Source organism: Theropithecus gelada, chromosome 18, assembly GCF_003255815.1.
Source record: "Theropithecus gelada isolate Dixy chromosome 18, Tgel_1.0, whole genome shotgun sequence".
NCBI lineage: Eukaryota > Metazoa > Chordata > Mammalia > Primates > Cercopithecidae > Theropithecus > Theropithecus gelada.
Genome location: NC_037686.1, coordinates 49,295,005 through 49,315,622, shown reverse-complemented (window position 1 = coordinate 49,315,622; position 20,618 = coordinate 49,295,005). Strand labels below are relative to the sequence as shown.

Genomic DNA, 20,618 nt, shown 5'->3' with positions numbered 1-20,618 from the left:
GTATTTTTTCCCTTTATTACTAAGGGTGTTTGCATTAAAAAGTCTTAGGAGCACAACAGTCTTGTTGCCTAGCTGCAGGCTTACTCCTTTACACATCAGCTGTGGTATGAGTGTTTTGGCCTCAGATAGGAAATAGACAGAAAAAAATGAAGTTTTAAGAAATAAAAACTCAGTTTTTGTGCAAATGTTATGGATAAAATATGAAAAGCTGTTATTTTTAAATGTCCCTTTTTTTCTGTCAGGTGTCAATCAAGACATCAAAGGTTTGAACTATTTATTTAGGTCTTACAGTGTTATTCAGTATTTAAAATTGGTAATCTTATATAACCATGATACCATTATATCTCCAAGAAATTTAATATTGATACAGTATTTCTAATTATCATACATTCAGATTTTCTTAATTATCCCCAAAATATTCTTTATGGCTGCTTTCTACCATTTAGGGTCAAATCAAGGATGATGCATTGCATTTAAGTTGTCCTAATTAATATTCTTTGGTCTAGAAACTTTTCTCTGCCTTTTTTTGTCATGGTTTCCCGTTTTGGAATTCTAAACCAGTGCCAGTCTAGTCAGGGTGGCCAGTAGGCGCACTTGTCTATTGAACATTTTCTTATATGACTAGTGCAACTGAGGGACTGAATTTTTAATTTTATCTAATTTTAATTAATTTAATTTTAAATTGCCACTTGTGGCTAATGGGTATCATGTTGAATAGCATGGGTCTAGGCTATCTGTTTTATTTATTTATTTATTTATTTTTTGAGATAGAATTTCACACTTTTGCCCAGGCTGGAGTGAAGTGGCACGATCTGCAACCTCTACTGCCCCTTTGGCCCCGGCCACCGCCATCCGGTTGAAGCAGTTCTCCTGCCTCAGGCTCCCAAGTAGCTGGGATTACAGGCACGCGCCACCGCAGCCCGCTAATTTTTGTATTTTTAGTAGAGGGGGGTTTCACCATGTTGTCCAGGCTGGTCTGAAACTCCTGACCTCAGGTAATCCACCTGCCTCAGCCTCCCAAAGTGCTAGGATTACATGTGTGAGCCACCGTGCCCAGCTAGGATATCTGTTTTAGAGACAGTTGCATATTCTGGATTTACCTGATTATTTTCCTATGATTGGCATGTTGATTATAAAGGTAACGACATTTATTTCTCATTGCAGGTTTTCAGAATATGTCAGTTTCCAGTTATGTCAAATATGCAGTGTAATAATGCTAGTTTGTCCCAGACAGTGTTGTATATTGTATAACAAAATACTTTAATGCAGCCCTTTAAATATGTTTTGTGAGCTGGGCATGCAGTGGCTCACACCTGTAATCCCAGCACTTTGGGAGGCCGAGGTGGGCGGATAACCTGAGATCAGGAGTTCAAGACCAGCCTGGCCAACGTCAGAAACCCCGTCTCTACCAAAAACACAAAAATTAGCCAGGTGTGGTGGCGCACTGCTGTAGTCCCAGCAACTCGGAGGCTGAAGCAGGAGAATCGCAGGAGGCGGAGGTTGCATTGAGCCGAGATTGAGCCACTGCAACTCCAGCCTGGGCAGCAGAGGGAGACTTCGTTAAAAACACACACACACACACACACACACACATATATGTTTTGTGTGCCCCACAATAAATAAAAATAAAAACTATTGAGAAGAATTTACCCACTTAGTATTTTTATCATTTCGGTATTGCAAGTCCGACTGTAATGTTGTCTTAATCCTAGATAGCATATTGAAGTGACATATAGATAGGACGGAAGACAAAAACATTTAAAAGATTTTGTCAAAACTGCCCTTTTAAGGCAAATGTTCATAATGCTCCGAATAATTCTGCTATAGTAAAACTTTGCTCTGTGGCCCTTCTTTCTTCCCTCCCATCTTTTAAATTGGCTATACGTTACTCTGAGTAATACATTTACTATAACATTTTAGCCTTGAAAGCATTTAGGCTGTTTTATGTATAACTAGAGGTCTATACTAATGATTATTACCATTTTCATATTTACTTGACATACAAAGTTTTCTTCAGTCTTTCAGAATTATGTATGTATGTATTAGTATCTTCTCTTTAAAAAACGTAATGAAAGCCCTTTGAGATAGAGAGGTGAACATGTGACTCATCTATAATACTTGGTAGACTTGAAAAGTAATCCTTGTTTAGATGAAATGGATACTTTTCTAGAAAAATACACTTTTACCAAAATCAACTCTACTAGAAGCAGAACACCTGAATAGACCAGCACCATAGAGAAATAGAAGAAGTAGTCGTAAAGATTTCTTCCATAAAGACTTCTATGACTTTACAGGTAAATGTTGCCAAATCCTTATAAAGATCAGGTAATCTAGTGTTACTGTAACTACTTCAGATCTTAAGTAAAAAGAAAACTTCTAAATTTATTTCTGAACTATGACATTGATCTGATAATTTGACAAAGTATGCACCAAAAAAGAAAGCCACAGGCCAGTTTCAATTATGAATATTGGTGTAAAACTTTTAAATAAAGTGTTAGTAAACAAAATTCAATAATATCATCATGGGCTGGGTGTGGTGGCTCACACCTGTAATCCTAGCACTTTGGGAGGCTAAGGTGGGCAGATCACTTGAGGCCAGGAGTTGGAGACCAGCCTGGCCAACGTGAAACCCCAACTCTACTAAAAATGCAGAAATTAGCTAGACGTGGTGGCACACGCCCATAATCCCAGCTACTCAGGAGACTGAAGCAGGAGAATCACTTGAACCCAGGAGGTGGAGGTTTCAGTGAGCCAAGATTGCACCACTGTATTCCAGCCTGGGCGACAGTGAGAGTGTCTCAAAAAAAAAAAAAATTAATAACAAAATTGAGTTTTTTTAAAGCATGTAAAAGATGTTTATATTAGGAAGTTTACTTAATCTGTGACATTAGTAGACCTATGGAGAAAAATCATGATCTCCAAATATGCAGAAAAGGCATTTGACAAAATTTAAATACCCCTTTATTCCTAAAGCATTCAGTAAAATCTTAATAAGGAAACACTGGAAGCATTCCTACTAAAGTCAGAAACAAGACAAGCATGACCAACCGCTGTTAACGCAACTCTGACGTTGTGTGGGAGGTATGGAAGTGTTAGTTAATACAGTATACAGAGATGGACATGTGCTGACTGACATCACAGGGAAGCAAACAGTAAAATCCAAAGTATTGAGAAATCTATAAGCTAAATGACTAGATTAAAAGAGATTTCAGAGACATATGAACCAAATATAATTTATTTTATATATATATGTGTGTGTGTATATATATATATTTTTTTTTGGAGACTGAGTCGTGCTCTGTTGCCCAGGCTGGAGTGCAGTGGTGCAATCTCGGCTCACTGCAACCTCCGCCTCCCAGGTTGAAGAAGTTCTCCTGCCTCAGCTTCCCAAGTAGCTGGGATTACCGGTGCCTGCCACCATGCCTGGCTAATTTTTGTCTTTTTAGTAGAGACAGAGTTTTACCGTGTTGGCCAAGCTGGTCTCAAACTCCTGACCTCAGGCGATTTGCCCGCCTCGACCTCCTAAAATGCTGGGATTACAGGGGTGAGCCACCCCCACCTGGCCTCCAAATATAATGTTTATACTTTTTGTTTGTTTGTTTTTTGAGACAGGGTCTCGCTGTGCCGCCTGGGCTGGAGTACAGTGGCGCAATTTCAGCTCTCTGCAGCCTTGATTTCCTGATCTCAAGCCATCCTCCCAGTTCAGTCTCCTAATTAGCTGGGACTAAAGGCACATGCCAAAGCACGCAGCTAATTTTTTAGAGACAAGGTCTCACTGTGTTGCCCGGGTTGGTCTTGAACTCCTAAGCTCAAGGTGTCCACCCACCTCGGCCTCCCAAAGTGCTGGGATTAGAGGCATGAGCCGTCATACCACACCTTTTTCTTTGGCATATGCTTTTTTTTAATCTTTATTCTTAGTGTAACAATTCAACTGTAAAATATTTATGAGACAGTTGAGGAAATTTGACCACCGATTTGATGGTGTTAAGGAATTATTGATTGTGATAATGATATTGAGAATGTGTGTGTGTGTTTTTTAACTTCTTATTGCTTAGAAATTCACGCTGAAATGTTCATGAATGAAATGAAAAGATTTTTTTTTTTTTTCAAACTAATCAGGGGAGAGTTAGGATGTAGTTGGGGGTTAAAGATGAGGCAAGAGTGGCCTTGAGTTGATGATTATTGTAGCTGGAGGTGGTGGATACATGGGATTCACTATGTTATTATATTTTTGTCTGTTTGAAATTTTTCATGATAAAAACTTTAAGTCCTTATTTGCTACTCATCTTAAATCAGACATCTTCATAGATAGAGAGAGTCCTTGGCCACTAGGAGGGAAATAGGCTTTTGTTTGGATCTTACAGATATTTTAATTTGTGTATTTTCTTCTGTAAAAAATAAGTGTATTTTTTAAAGTATAAGTCAACATTTTAAAATTATGTTAAAGACATAATTTCTGATACATTAACAAGTAGGCTAAGCATAGATTTGGCTTTAATAATTAATGGTAGATCTCAGTCAGAAATGCAAATAAAAGGACTACTGTAAAAGTTTTATGAACTGTTTTAAAAGTGTTTTCTTTAAAATTGCCTAAAGAGAATCACAGATTTAAATTTTTTTATTAACATTTTTATACCTAATCCAAATATGTTGCCTAAAATCTTGATTTAAATTTTTTTTCAGATGGATTTAATGCCTTTTATTAACAAAGCTGGTTGTGAATGTCTTAATGAAAGTGATGAGCATGGATTTGACAACTGTTTACGAAAAGACACGACCTTCTTGGAATCTGACTGTGATGAACAGGTAATTAAGGGCTGAAGTTAAGCTTGTGGGGATTATCACTATTTATGCCTGCTCTTGTTTCTTTATCTTGTTCCCATCTTGTGGCTTTTGTCTCTCCTTCCCGGATGATCACTTCCTTTCATTTCTATAGCTTTTAGTATCTTTGACTTTTGTTTTTTGACCATACATACCCATCTCCTTTCTCTGTTCTTGTATGTGGGCTGCCACATAAAAGAACTTAGGTGCACTAAGAAAAATTGCTGAACTCTTGGGTGAGACCCACTGCAGAATTGAGCTCTTACCGCTGTTTGGTCCTTTTGTTCATCCTTGACCTGACTTCCATACCTTCTTCCCACCCAGATGAATTTGTATCTGAGAAATAGAGATTAATGAGATGAGCCCTCCCCATGTGGCTATCTCCTTTCTCCTAGATAGAAACCTGTATTATATTCCCTGTGCTTCCCTGCTTTGCCCTTACCACAGAGTAAGTTGGGTGTTACCTCCTTGATCAAGGTTTTTAAATTTTTGGCTGTTATTTTCCTCAGTTTACTTTCTCTTCCGTTGTCTCTGATTTGGCCCATTCTGGTTCATCTTCTATATGATAACAAAAGTTATTTTTCTAAAATATAAATCTGCATGTTTCCCTTCCTTAGAAGAGTGAAATGACTCTTTTGATCTGCTTTTAGCTTTCTCATCTCTTCTGCTCTTCACCTACAGTTCAGTTCCCTAATCATGTCATGCTTATTATTTTTTGATACCCTATTATGGGTTGAGTATAAAAAGTATTGGTGTAACTAAAGGAAATAGCCTAGTTATTTTCTCAGGCAGATAAACCACAACATGATTCTGAAATCATAAATCCAAACCCCATCTTTTCTATGCTGTAACCCCAGAGCCACCATATTTTACAACTTTGAGAGTGTCATTCACATTGTGTTTCTTGTAAAATGGTGCCCTAAAAATAATGTGATAATACTAATCAGCAGGACTGGCTCAGGCTTCCTGAGATTTTCCTACCCAGGAAATCTTTCCAGGGTAGAAGCATAGGTACTTACATCAAACGCACTTTTGGCTGGAAAGAAGATTGTGCAAATGATCCAGAAGAGTTTCAGAGAGACAAGCATACTGACAGTGTTTCATATTCCTCTTCCCTTATGTGGCCTTCCAGATTCAGTCAGTCAAGTAAATGTAGGATGGAAGTTTGGAGGTTACCTCAGAGCTGTAAGAGCCCTATTCTCTTAAGTTTGGGATCAGAGTCCATTTCAGGGCTAGTCTCTGCGTAACCTGTGTATTGCCTCTAAATCGTCAAGTTATGTGAATAGATACTTGACCAATAAACCATCCTAGAGCTGTATGCTAAAATGAACAGTTTAAATTTTAATTTGCGATTTTTGTTTGATTTGTTAGAAAGCAGGTTGCTTGCCAGTTTATAGCTCACAAGACCTTACATTCCTATGCATAGTTTTAGTATTTACTTGATGAATTTTTGTCTTGTATTCCCTTATATAAATAACTGATGGTGGTATTTCTCAAATGTTATCTGATCAAGTGACTTTCAACTTGCTGATTTTTCATGTTAAGTTAGTTTTGTTTGATGAATTAGGTTTTTTTTTTTCTTGCCTGGTATTTTCATCCTACTGCGGTAGTTTGTGTACTCAGGGTGTACAAGAGCCCTTTTAAAATGAAACTCGTGTCTCCACAGCTACTTATTACTGTGTCATTCAATCAACCTGTTAAGCTTTATTCCATGAAATTTCAAGGACCAGATAATGGTGAGTAAAGGATAGCTTTTCTTTAAACTAACTTCCTGCTTTGTAGAACTGTTAGCATAAAATTAAAACTTTTTATTAAGTAGAGGTAGGTTTTTTGGTTGTTTTTTTTTTTTTTTTTTTTGGAGACAGAGTCTTGTCCTATTGCCCAGGCTGGAGTATGGTGGTGTAATCTTAGCTCGCTGTAATCTCTGCCTCCTGGGTTCAAGCAATTTTCCCACCTGTGCCTCCCAAGTAGCTGGAACTGGGACTACCGGCAGGCACTACCACGCCTGGCTAATTTTTGTATTTTTAGTACAGGATTTCACCACTGTTGGCCAGGCTGTTCTTGAACTCCTGACCTCAGGTGATCCACCCACCTCGGCCTCACAGAGTGCTAAGATTACAGGTGTGAGCACTGCGCCTGGCTTGTTTTGGAACAAAGTAAGATATAAATGAATGGGTAAATAATGTGAGATTATTAGGTACTAAAAGTGTGAAAGAAAGAGAACTTAGTTATTTTTATACTTTTTTATTTTAACATTTGTTTCCTTTTAATCTGAGAAGTGCTAAATGCGTTTTTCCAACTGTTCTAAAACTGTAGATTCTGAGCAGCCATATTTTAGAACCAAAACTGAAAGATTTATTTCAAACCCCTTTTGTTTTAAGTGAGAAAACTGAGGCTCCAGATATTCCTGTTTGTGCCCTATTAATAGTATCATCTTTTTTATATCGATGCATGTAAATATGATTGCGCAGACTTAGGATTTCTCTTCTAAAATAAAGAATTTTCCTTTTTTACCCCCCCATTTTTTCTTTTTCTGTTAAGCTTTTTCTGAGGGGTAATAGGGGAATGGAGACTAGAGTTCGATATTTTTTTGATTGATTGGAAGAAATAGCCAAGGCCTTATTTAGAAGATAGCATTTTCTTATTTGTTGTGTTAAATTTTTATGTTAATAATTTTTTATTAGTAAAATTGTACTTTTACTCTGAAATTACGAAGTATTTCTATAAGCAAATGCTGCAGAAATGAGTCTTACTTTTCCTTCTTCAGCCACAAAATATGAGTGTTAAATTGTTCCTTGAAGTTAAAGGGATTAAGGCATTCTATACGTGGGACTTTACCACTTAGAACATCTTAATCTAATCCCTAAAATGAAATTTGGCAATTTTTATTAATTTTCTTTTGGCTAAATGTTGTCACTGATAAGGCTCTCCTCCTAAATAACTAAATGTACCAACTATTGGCAACTATAAGATCTAGTTCAAATGCTATTTTATGAAGCTTTTTGTTAACCTGCATATATTGTCAGAATCTGTTGTCACCTTCCTTGTACCTCCTCTCCTGTGGTATTTTGTTTATCATAGCATGTCTTTTGTAGTTGGGGGCAGGGACTTGCTCTGTGTGTATGTGTTTGTTTTAATCTTATATTCCTAATATTTACCAGTGTTAGCTAGGCCGAGAAGGAACAGTAAACGTGTATTGGAAAATAAAGGATTGGCTGCCTGAATACTCAGACTTTTGTACAAGTTCTAATAATGGAGTTATTTGAAGTATATGTATATTGATTTGTGTGTGTCTGTGTGTAGTGTGAGTGTTGTGGTAAAGGGAGTGTAGTATATTTGAGGTTTTTAAACATTTCATTTTATTCTACGATTTTATAGGTCAAGGCCCTAAATATGTAAAAATTTTTATCAACCTACCCCGATCTATGGATTTTGAAGAGGCAGAACGAAGTGAACCAACTCAAGCTCTGGAACTGACAGAGGATGATATTAAAGAAGATGGCATTGTTCCACTTCGTTATGTTAAGTTTCAGAATGTTAACAGTGTAACTGTAAGTAGTATTTCATCCATATGTATTTAGTAGGTTTGTGAGTAACAACACTATTTTCAGTATCCTAGGTGAGTCTAAGTGATTCTTTAAAGTGGTATTTATCCACTCAATTTGAAATGAGTAAAATGTATAATAGAATAAATTTTCTTCTTTTAATTTATGTACCCTAAAGAGGAAGGACAGATTGATTTTTGAATATTTGTGGGTTTTTGTCAGTTATTTTATATGTATATGGTAACTTTTGCTAGAAGTTTATTCTATAACTTGATACTAAAACTGAAGATATTTGTGCTTTATTCTTTATACCTGGTAATAAGTAGTGATGCATTTGTAAAATCCTGTTTACTTTTATTGAAAGTGTAGTGGTCATGATCTTAGTAAAAATGACTTTTTATGTATTTTTTTGAGATGGAGTCTCGCTGTGTTGCCCAGGCTGACTTGAACTCTTGGGCTCAAATAATCTTCCCACCTCAGCCTCCTGAGTTGCTGGGATTACAGGCATGCACCACTGCACCTGCCTTAAAAACGACTTTTTAAAAAGATAATATTACATTTTATAAGATGACCTGAAGTATATCTGATTTTTTTCTTCCTTTGAGGCAGGTTCTTGCTTTGTTGCCCAGGCTGGAGTACAGTGGCACGACCTTGGTTCAGTATAGCCCTGACCTGCTGGGCTCAGGTGATCCTCCCTCAGCCTCCCAAGCAGTTGCAACCGCAGGCACGTGCCACCACACCCAGCTAATTTTTTATTTTTGTAGAGTTGAAGTCTCCCTGTGTGGCCCAGGCTGGTCTCAAACTCCTGGGCTCAAGCAGTCCTCCCACCTCGGCCTCCCAAAGTGCTGGATTTATAAGCTTCAGCCACTACACCCAGCCTTTGTGAAGATTGACTAGTGCTTGAGATGATTTTAAGTGATGTATATTAGATGTCATTATTAAAGTGCCACTCATAAGAGTCACCTACTTTTTAGCAGTTATTAATTGCTTTTAAAAAATTTAGCATTGAAACCCAGCTCACGCTTCTCACCTACAGTCATTTAGAGGAATGGGTAGGACAGTGAGAAAAGAATAGTAGAATATTTAGAAAAAGAAAGTAGGAACCAGCACAGAGCCACTGAGAATGTCATGCCAAACTGTTACAATTTGTTTGTTGTGATGGAATAATCCTATTTTTGTAAATTAGAAGAATGCTAAAGTATGTGTTCATTTAAGAATGTTTTTGAGAGTTTCACAGAATATACGTAGTAGTAGTATGAAGAATTATAATTGGCTGGATGTAGTGGCTCACTCCTGTAATCCCAGCATTTTGAGAGGCTAAGATGGGCAGATTGCTTGAGTCCATGATTTTGAGACCAGCCTGGGCAACATGGTGAAACCCGATCTCTACAAAAAATACAAAAAGTAGCTGGGCATGGTGGTGCGCCTGTAGTCCCAGCTACTCTGGAGGATCACTTGAGCCTGGGAGATTGAGGCTTCAGTGAGCCACAATTGTGTTGTTACACTCCAGCCTGGGCGACCAAAAAAAAAAAAAGAATTATAATCAAGTTGAGTTCTAAGTATTAGAAATATCCTATTCAAATGAAATCAAAGAAAATGGTTATATTAAACTTAGTATACTCGTTATCAAATATTTTCTTGAAATAATACATGGCTGCCTTTGAAAACAATGAAAACTGACCAATGAGTGGCATCTCAGAATGAAAGAAGTATGTTGTTTCAATCACGAGAGGCAATTTTTAATTGGGCATGGTGGTACGCTGGTAGTCCCAGCTTCTTGGGATGCTGAGGCAGGGGCATCACTTGCACTGAAGAGTTCAAGACCAGCCTAGGTAACAATGAGACCTTGTCTCATAAAAGAGATAGGTGCCATATTTTAAAGTAGACAGCACCTAGAATATTGTGTTTTTAGACATGGAGCAAATTTTAAAAATCCAATGTATGACAAAGGATCAATGAGTAAAGCTTTTAGTTTTTAACGTGCTGAGGGGAGTTTTTAAATACAGAGTCAAGCTTAAAACAAAAATGTGAGGCGCATAGTATTATTTTAGGAGCTGATTCCCAATACTATTTTTTCTTTTAATGTTCTAGGAAATAGAATGGATACAGGAGTATCGGAAAGAATATAACTTCAGTTTTATTCTCAGTGAAAAACTATAATTTTAATAAAATTTCCAATGTTAGTCTGTCCCATTGTAATTGTTAAATCTTAATACCCTTTCAGCATTCTCTGTAAAGAATTTAATTGCTGGGCGCGGTGGCTAACGCCTGTAATCCCAGCACTTTGGGAGGCTGAGGCAGGCAGATTGCCTGAGCTCAGAAGTTCAAGACCACCCTGGGCAACACAGTGAAACCCTGTCTCTACTAAAATACAAAAAAAAAAAAAAAAAAAAAAAAACCCAGGCGTGGCAGCGTGTGCCTGTAGTCCCAGCTCCTCAGGAAGCTGAGGCAGGAGACTTGCTTGAACCTGAGAGGCGGAGGTTGCAGCGAGCCGAGACGTTGCCACTGCACCCCAGCCTGGGCAACAGAGCAAGACTCCGTCTCTTAAAAAAAAAAAATGATTTGCCGGGCGTGGTGGTTGGCTACTCGGGAGGCTGAGGCTGGAGAGTCGTTTGAACCTGGGAGGTAGAGGTTGCATTGAGTCGAGATCGTGCCATTGCATTCCAGCCTGGGCAACAGAGTGAGACTCCATCTCAAAAAAAAAAAGAAAAGGAAAAAAAAGTATTTAATTATGACTCCGCCATACTATCACACCAAATTATCATGAACTTGTATATATTGGTGTCTTGCCATGACATCTCTGGAGAAAGAATAGCAGGGCAAACAGCCTTATGATTAATAGTCCTATAGGAGTACTAGTCTTAGTATTATATAATTTAGATTAATTTTTTTTTTTAAGCCAGAGTTTTGCTCTTGTTGCCCAGACTGCAGTGCAGTGGCATGATCTCGGCTCACCGCAACCTCCACCTCAAGTGATTCTCCTGCCCCACCTTCCCGAGTAGCTGGGATTACAGGTGCCAATCACCACGCCCGGTTATTTTTTTGTGTGTATTTTTAGTAGAAATGGGGTTTTGCCATGGTGGCCAGGCTATTCTCGAACTCCTGACCTCAGGTGATCCGTCCGCCTCAGCCTCCCAAAATGCTGGGATTACAGGCATGAGCCACCACACCCAGCCTAGATTAATTTTTACAAAGAATGGAGAATATTTTTATTAGTAATTTAAGGAAATTGATTAAACTTAAAGCATGTTTGTGAAGAAGGATTGTAATTAAAAATGTAAACTTTTTTGGTAGATATTTGTTCAATCGAATCAAGGTGAAGAGGAAACAACACGAATTTCATATTTTACTTTTATTGGTACTCCAGTCCAGGCAACAAATATGAATGACTTCAAACGAGTAAGTTTGCTTAAACGATACTTAGGGATAGTAAAAATATAATTTTAATGGAATAATTTCATGTATCTCAACTGTCATACTTTCTTTAACCAAATAATTCAAAATCACATCATGTCATAAAATTTTACAAGGCTGAACTAGGATAGAAAGTTCTCCTAACTATATTTTTAGATATCCAGCAAAGTAATCATTAATAAAAAATGATGTCGTGACTGATAAAGAGTCTTTTAATGAATGACATCAACATAAGGGTAAAAATAATAGTTGGGTTATAGAAAGTGGTTAGTAATAATGGAAAAATGAAAGTAAAATTATTTGAAAGCAATTGTGAGAATTAAAGAACTTAGTTGATACTAAGATTCTGGTGATTATTTCTGATGAAGTTTTAAATTACTTGAATAATTTTATTTAAAAAATAATAGACTGAGTTTTAATATACTGACATGTTAACTTTCCAAACCATGTTTGTATGCTGAAATAGCACATTTCATGAAATAATGATAAACAGGCAAGTTTTCTGAAGTACTTTTATATATCTTTATGTGTGTGCATATAATTTTCTTTTGAAAAGACACAATTACAAGGTTTGTAAAGAATTAATAGGGTACGTGGGACCTTTGTTAATCCAGATTAATTCCTTTTGTACGTCACTGGAACAACTTCTAATGGGCAACAGTTCCCTAAGGTCACTCTTAAATATACAACCACAGATCATCAAAGTGCTACTGAGAGCTGTATCAGTACAGAGCGTTAGTTGGTATATATTCAGTTTAAATGTGGCAGCACAGAATACATAGGCATCCCACTGTCTCTGATGATTGCATCTGGCAGGCAGTCTAGAGCTTGAGGAAGAGTTTCCTTAGGCCTGGCAATTCCTAGATGAAGAGGCTCCCAAGAGACCCCTGTTGTGGAATTGAAGATGGAGAACATCTTGAACACTCTTACTCTTTTTGGTGGCATCTACAAATCTGACTTTATTTCACTTGTAGAAAAATGTATTAGATTGCATAACAGAGGATGATCTTACAAAATTGTATGCTGTTCTTACCAAATTGCAAACCTGGACAATAGGTATTTTAACTGGTTGTTTTCCAGTTACTGTTTTCCTGTCTCAGCGTGATAACGTTTTGGGGACCGCAGGAATAATTATGTACTTAGAGCTGTCATGTCTGGATGTTTCACATATGTATTATGTATCAGAGGAAGCAGAGATTAAGCATCTACATTTTTACGATATGAAATATGTTTTATTGGGAAAATGCGTGAGCAACAAAGACGTCTTGGCTGCCTGCTTTGCCTTTTTGAATTAGATATCATTGGACTTGGCTTTACGTGTGCCTTGTGTGGTTTGTTCTTAGCTTAGTTTTTTATAAGATCTATTACTATAAATCTTACTGTTTTCTCATGTCATTTATTTGGCTCTAGTTTCCTGTTTCTCACCTCAGTTTATGCTATTTGATTTTCATTTTTTTCTGTAAATAACCACCATTCTATCTTGTTCATCTTCTTACCAGCTAGCCATTCGGTTAAAGTTTCTCTAATTTGCATGAATAATTACTCATCTAACTATCTGCCTCCACTTCGTGTTTAACTTCCCCCTTACATCCCTTCTAGCCTAGTGTTTTCTCTTTTCTGACTGTCAGACTACCTTTCTGGGGGCTGTCTTTAGGATAGCAAAGGTGTTAGACTTTTTTTGCTTGAGAGTATCTGTGCTTGTTTTATAACAGCCATTCATTTAATTTTTTTTTAACTTTAAATTATTATACGGTAGCAGTTCTCAAGCTTTTTGGACTTGAGACCTCTTTATATTAATACTATTAAAGACCAAAAAGAACTTTTGTTTATGTGGGCTATATTTATCTGATATTTGCCATTTAGAAGTTAAAACTGGGAAATATAAAAAATACTTGTAAATAATGAACACATGTTAACAAATATTTTTAAATAAAAAATAAGCATATTTTCTAAAAAACCAATTTGGTAAGAAGAAGAGTATTAATTTAGAATTTCATGGGGTTTTTTTTGTTTTTTTTGAGACAGAGTTTTGTTCTGTCACCCATGCTGCAGTGCAGAAGCACAGTTATGGCTTCTGCAACCTCAAACTCCTGGGCTCAAATGATCCTCCAGCCTCAGCCTCCTGAGTAGCTGGGACTACAGGCGAGCACCACCACACTCAGCTAATGTTTTATTTGTGTGTGGGGACAGGGTCTCACTATGTTACCCAGGCTTCCCTGTTTACGAGCCTAAAAGCATCCTTTCCTTCTCATATCTGCTTCTGCATTCAGTCAGCTTTCCTGTCACACATCATATAGCCCCTGGAAAACTCCCCTGGATACTTGTGAAGAGCATGAGAGTCTAAAAGGCAAAAAAACGATTTAGCATTATGAAAATAGTGTTGACCTTCCAGACTCCTTGAGAGGGTCTTGGAGACCACACTTTGAGAACTGCTACAAGAATAATTTGAATACCATAATCTACTCCCTTGTTGGTGTTCTGGGCTTCTTAGCCCCTTGCTTTTAATGTTTAATAAATTTTAATTGATAAGTGATTTTCTTATGTATATTAATATTACATTTTCTTGTAATATTTCTGAGTGACATTTGTACTGTAGTCACTCATTGTCTTTTAGGGTTATTCTTTAAAAGTGAGCTAGTATTTCATTGTTTTTATATTTTACAAAGCAACAACTTCAATGTAGTTAAAAAAAAAAAAAAAGAGGGTTTACATGTGACTGAAACTGGCCAGCTTAGTCCTTGTACAGAGTTGCTTATTAAAAATTATAATTGAGTTTGGTTCTGGTTGAAGGAAATAATAGATGTGTGGTATGGTATGTTTTGTCCTTATGGTACGATGCTAGTACAGTAGTCTCTCCTTACCCGTTGGGGGGGCGGTGGGGAGGAATATGTTCTTAGACCCCCCAGTGAATGCCTGGAACCACAGACATTAACAAACCCTACTGTGTGTTTTCCGTACAGACGGTTCCCAACTTATGATGGTTCAAGTTTACAGTACTGCAAAATTGATACGCATTCAGTAGAAACCATTCTCTTAAGTGTGGGGCAGTTTTGCGTTTTTGACTTACAGTATTTTCAACTTACAATGGGTTTACTTATTTTTATTTTTTTGAGATGGAGTTTCATTCTTGTCACCCAGGCTGTAGTGCAGTGGTGTGGTCTCAGCTCACTGCAACCTCCGCCTCCCGGATTCAGGTGATTCTCCTGCCTCAGCCTCCGGAGTAGCTAGGATTACAGGTGCCTGCCACCACACCTGGCTAATTTTTGTAATTTTAGTAGAGATGGGGTTTCACCATGTTGGTCAGGCTGGTCTCCAACTCCTGACCTTACCACCTGTCTCGGTCTCCCAAAGTACTGGGATTAGAGGCATCAGTCACTGCGCCTGGTCTTTACAATGGGTAGTCAGGATATATTACCCTATCGGAAGTGGAAGAGCATCTGTACATATATACATACCGCTGATAATGTTTAATGTATAAATTAGGCACAGTAAGAGATTAACAACAAAGCCAGGGCATGGTGGCTCACGCCTGTAATCCCATCACTTCAGGAGGCCAAGGCAAGAAGACGACTTAAGTCCGGGAGTTCAGGACCAGCTGGCAAACATAGGAAGACTCCATCTCTATTTAAAAAAAAAAAAAAAAAATTACCCATGCAAGGCGGTGGGCGCACCTATAGTCCCAGCTACTTGGGAGGCCGAGGTGGGAAGATCATTTGAGCCCAGGAGTTCAGGACCAGCCTGATAAACATAGTAAGACTCCATCTCTGTAAGAATATACACACACACACAATTACCCAGGCAAGGTGGTGGGCACACCTGTAGTTCCAGCTACTTGGGAGGCTTAGGTGGGAAGATCACTTGAACCCTGGAGTTCAAGGCTGCAGCGAGCTAGGATCATGCCACTCTACTCCAGCCTGGGTGACAGAGCAAAACCCCATATCAAAAAAAAAAAAAAAGATTAACAACAACAACTAATAATAAAATAGAGCAATCACAACAATATACTGTGGTTAAAAGTTAACATGGATATGGTCTCTCCCATGCTTGCTCTTCTCTCACTGTCTCAAAATATTTTATTGTACTGCACCATAGGCAGTTGAAACTGCAGAAGGTGAAAGCACGGATAAGGAGGGACTACTGTTCAGTCATGATCCCTGGTCTACAGCAAGTCTATATTCTTGTAGATGGTGGACAAACATAGGGGAAGTTAATAAAAATTAATCAAAGCTTAGTTCAAGGGTCTCTTTGTCCACAGAGTATTCTCAGATGTTACCAGCTAAGTGACTTTTCCTTTTCCTCCTACAATGACTGGGAAAATCTGAGAATACTTTGTAAAGAAAGAGGGCCTTCAACTAAGTTTTGAGAGTAGAATTTGTACAGTTCAACAGACAGCTATGGGCACCCTTGATAGAATGGAGAAGTAGGGACCTGGACATGAACTTAGGAAGGTGGAGGATTCATTCAAGGACAAGTCACATATGGCACGTCTTTTTCTTTTACTCGTTTGGTCAGTCTGAATTAGTATATACATAGTAATTAGAATTGAAAATTTCTTTTTTTTTTGAGACGGAGTCTTGCTGTGTTGCCCAGGCTGGAGTGCAGTGGCGCAATCTGGGCTTACTGCAAGCTCTGCCTCCCAGGTTCACGACATTCTCCTGCCTCAGCCTCCAGAGCAGCTGGGACTACAGGCACCTGCCACCACACCCAGCTAACTTTTTTGTATTTTTAGTAGAGACAGGGTTTCACCGTGTTAGCCAGGATGGTCTCGATCTCCTGACCTTGTGATCTGCCCACCTTGGCCTCCCAAAGTGCTGGAATTACAGGCGTGAGCCACCGTGCCCGGCCTAGAATTGAAAATTTCAAAATAGATTTGGCATATGTTTTATAGGCACAGGGAGGAAAATTATGATGACCACTGTGTAGTGAAGGGTGCTAAATAAAATGGCTTAATGAATGATAAAGTAGATCGAATGTTTAGCATTTTTAGTTTATATTTTTATCTTATGTGAGCTGTTTCTGGATAATTTCAGTTTTCAGTATGTCACTGAGTTCCTTATGTCACTAAGATGACAGAAGCTAAGGTAATGCTGTTGAATCTCCAATGCTGATAGAAATCTTAGACAACCTTTCATGCTATTACAGGTTTTAAGGTTAGACTTTTAAGGTTTGGCAGACTAGATACCCCTTCTACTTGTCTGTTTTTGGTTCTTATAGGCATCATGCACACATTATAATCTATACTTTGGCTGTTTGTTGTTGTCAATAGATTTTTTGTATTGCAGCATGAAAAACTTGCCATTGCCATCTTAATTGGAAGTAGATGTTTTTGCTAAAATACGCTGTTTATATGGATTGCTTTATTTTAATACAGAATTTTTAATTAAAATTTTATAAAAATAAAAAATGAGAAAATTATAGGGGCTTCTGCTTCTTAGGAAATGAGGTGCATGTGAAAATATTTTTATCACTATAATAAAAATAGACTTTTCTAAACTGGCCATTCACCGTATCAGCTGTTTTTGTAACATTTCTGTCTGTTTATTTTTCAGCTTTTTTAATCCAACTCAAATGAACTAAAAACAGAAGATATTTTAAAATGAAGTAATATAAAGATTGACCTTGTCTTACTCTACTCCCCTCCTTGCTTCTCTGCTCATCTAGCACCTGTCTGCTCTCACCCTTCCCATGTTCTCGCCATTGTTGGTGCAAGATTTCTACAGCTTCTATCATCTGGATCAGCCTTGTTACCTAGGTTTCCTCAACCATCTCTTTCTTCAGATCTCATCCTAGTTGTGTTTCTCAATTGGCCTTTTGTTTTGGCTTTCGTTTTGGGCTTGCAACTAGGTGCTTTAATTTTATTACCATACCGTGTTGCTCACTAGCCTTTTTACTTTTTATACTTTCTACCGTTTTATATTTAATTTTGTACTACATTTTGAGAGGTAAAATCACAATAAACTTAAATTGTTATAAGTGGTTTTAGATTTAACTAGTTGTTGAATAATGTTTTAATCCATTCTAAACTTTAAATTTTATTTCCTAGGAACTGTAGAATTCTTTTGGAAATCAAATATAGCAGTTGCATCAAGTTCTTTTATATTTGTGCTAGTTTAATATGTTGATTGCGTTTCAGTTGAGGGGTGTTAGTTTTCTTTTCCTCGTTGGAACGTTAGCCCCAAAGTCCTTTTGATGATTGCTTGGGGCGTGTACTCCGCTTTTGCCCAAGTGAGCTCAAAACCAGTTGAAGGACTTATGGACTGAATATTAGGCTGGGTTAACATATTAACATAGAAGATCAATGGACTCTCTGAATAAATATAAATAAAAAATATTTGAATAAATATTTTTTACACCTAATTTTTATGTACGTAGATTTTGGTTTGTCTGAGGTGTAATATAAAGACTTCAGAATGAATAAAAGAGCTTTACGTTTGGGATGACAATCCATGTTGGAATGTTGAATTTCTTCTTTTTTACAGAAAATACACATTGGCAAGTTGAGAGTTATCAGCCTGTGAAACAGTATGCAGATTTGTGTCTTCTGTATCACATCTGCTAGAAGTTTAATTTTTAATATTATTTGTTTTTGTTTTCTTTTGCTTAATCTAATAGCTTTGTGTTTTGTGTTTCCCAAGTAATATAATGATGAATAATGCTCTCAGTGTTTATCAGCACAAAATTTACTTGTGATAGAGATAATGCCACTTCCCCTTCTAGTGGCTCTTAAAACCGGAATTTCTTACTCTTATCCACATTCTCTTGTATGAAACTGCCTTTTTATCATCTTGCTAGCTTGTGAGCTTTCTAACATGGTGTCTTTGGACCAAAGGGGAGTTCTTTTAAGGTACTAGAAGTGATTTTTCTCAGGGTGGGAAAAACATTTCTAGGATTGTGTGATTGGGATTTCAGTGGAAAGCTTTCAGGTCTCTCATAAATGATGTTGACCCAGCTATGTTATATTTTAGACCAGACATGTACTGATGACCTTTATGTGTTTTGCTGCTATAGATACTGCCATTTAGAATAGAATCAATTTAAAATACGAAAATTACATTTATAAACGTACACAGAAATCTTTCTACGCAAATACACATTCAGTATTTTGCAAGTGGGTTTCTTTAGAGGCATTTTTGCTCTAAGAATACATTATCTAATGATAAAGTTTAAGTTTTAGGTAAATTTCTCAATTAGAACATAATTTTCTAACTCTCCTGCACAGAATTTGTTTTCTAGATTTGTTGGTGGAAAACAAATTTTTATTCTTCACATTTTTATGCTGCCACATATATAGCAACCAGAATGTTTTTTATAACCCTCCAGTAGAGGATTTTTCTAATCATTGACAGAAACAAGGTTTATTCGTTTCATTTTTAGTAGTACTCTTACACCAGGGTTTTTTTCTTAAACCAGAAAAAATTAGTCACTTTTAATCTGTTTTCATTGCATGTCAGTGTTTTGAGGGGGGAAGTCTGGAAATTTGCTATGTTGGGCATGAAGACATGAGTTCAGCATACCCTTCTAATTCCAGATTCTTTTGTGATCAACATTTGATTTCTAACTATCTAAAAATAGTATGTCAAATATGTTTTACTCATATAGCATCATTTTTAAAATTAACTTCTTTAAACTTTCAACCTTGTTTTTAAAAAATTGCTATACTTAAAAACAAAAAAAAAAACTGTGTGAAACCAAAAATAGCCTGCATGTGTTTTATGTGTAATTCCTGTGGCTGGGGTGGGAAGAGAGGTCACAGTTTGCTTCAACAGTGAAAATACATTGCATGCCAGAAAAAATCCAAGGATAAAAATTAATACCAAGGTTTTAAACTGAGTACTATATTAGTTTTTTTTAATAACGCATATTTAAAATCAATAGGATGTACATATAAATTTATTTTTTTCTTTCTAGGTAGTTGGCAAAAAAGGAGAAAGCCACTAAGGTGCAAAAGACACTGGACAACCATATTGCAATCAGATCTACAGCTCCTGGATAATTGCTTGATTCTCGCCAGAGACTGTCAATGTTTCATTCATTGCCATTACCAATAAATCATTGCTTTTGTTCAGATAGTATCACTAGTGTTTCCATTGTAATCTTGACACATGCAATTGTAAATAAAAGTCACTACTTTTGCCAAGCTTAATTTTTGTCATTCTAAATCAGTATTTTCTCTTTCCATGTATTTGAAAATTGGTCAACTTCTGATTTTAGAGGAGAGTTAAATGTCTGGTAGTATATTGATTGAAACCCAGTTTCTTTAGAAAAGGAGAAACTGGTTTAGGGAATTAAGGAGTACATGTGCACACATTCATAGCAAGTGATTTTGATAAGTTAACTTGGAACAGCTAACCATGTTAAATCAGCACTAACTTGCATTTCTGTTAAAGGACATTTGTATATCTGAGCTATAGAAATGACCCAAATTATAAATTAGAAGAAATAAACAGGTTTAATGAGATTTCGCTACTCTTACCTAAAACTTAGCTAGTGGGTCCACAAATTCTTGCTTGGTATATACCAAGATTTTAATCTCTTCTGGTAAACTTTAAAATTTGAGTCAGCCCTTTTTTTAATTTTTTTAAACTAATAGAAGAATGTGGAAATCAGATAGTTGGGGAAAAAATACAGCACAGGGAATTCAGAAAACAGTAGGAATTGGCCAGGCGCAGTGGCTCATGCCTGTAATCCCAGTACTTTGGGAGGCTGAGGCGGGCGAATCACCTGAGGTCAGGAGTTCGAGACCAGCCTGGCCAACATGGTGAAACCTCGTCTTTACTAAAAATACAAAAATTAGCCAGGCATAGTGGCGGGTGCCTGTAATCCCGCCTACTTGGGAGG

General features: G+C 37.1%; 1 protein-coding gene across 1 annotated transcript in view; it reads left to right on the top strand.

Moving 5' to 3' along the window:
- Positions 1-20,184, top strand: part of TXNL1 (thioredoxin like 1) — a 37,342-nt gene extending 17,158 nt beyond the window's left edge. The window contains exons 4-8 of the mRNA XM_025365510.1: positions 4,684-4,806; positions 6,488-6,557; positions 8,200-8,372; positions 11,661-11,765; positions 19,689-20,184. Coding sequence (XP_025221295.1) covers positions 4,684-4,806; positions 6,488-6,557; positions 8,200-8,372; positions 11,661-11,765; positions 19,689-19,718 — 501 coding nt within the window. The 3' untranslated portion in view covers positions 19,719-20,184. The remainder of the gene's footprint in view (positions 1-4,683; positions 4,807-6,487; positions 6,558-8,199; positions 8,373-11,660; positions 11,766-19,688) is intronic.
- The last annotated feature ends 434 nt before the right edge of the window (positions 20,185-20,618 follow it).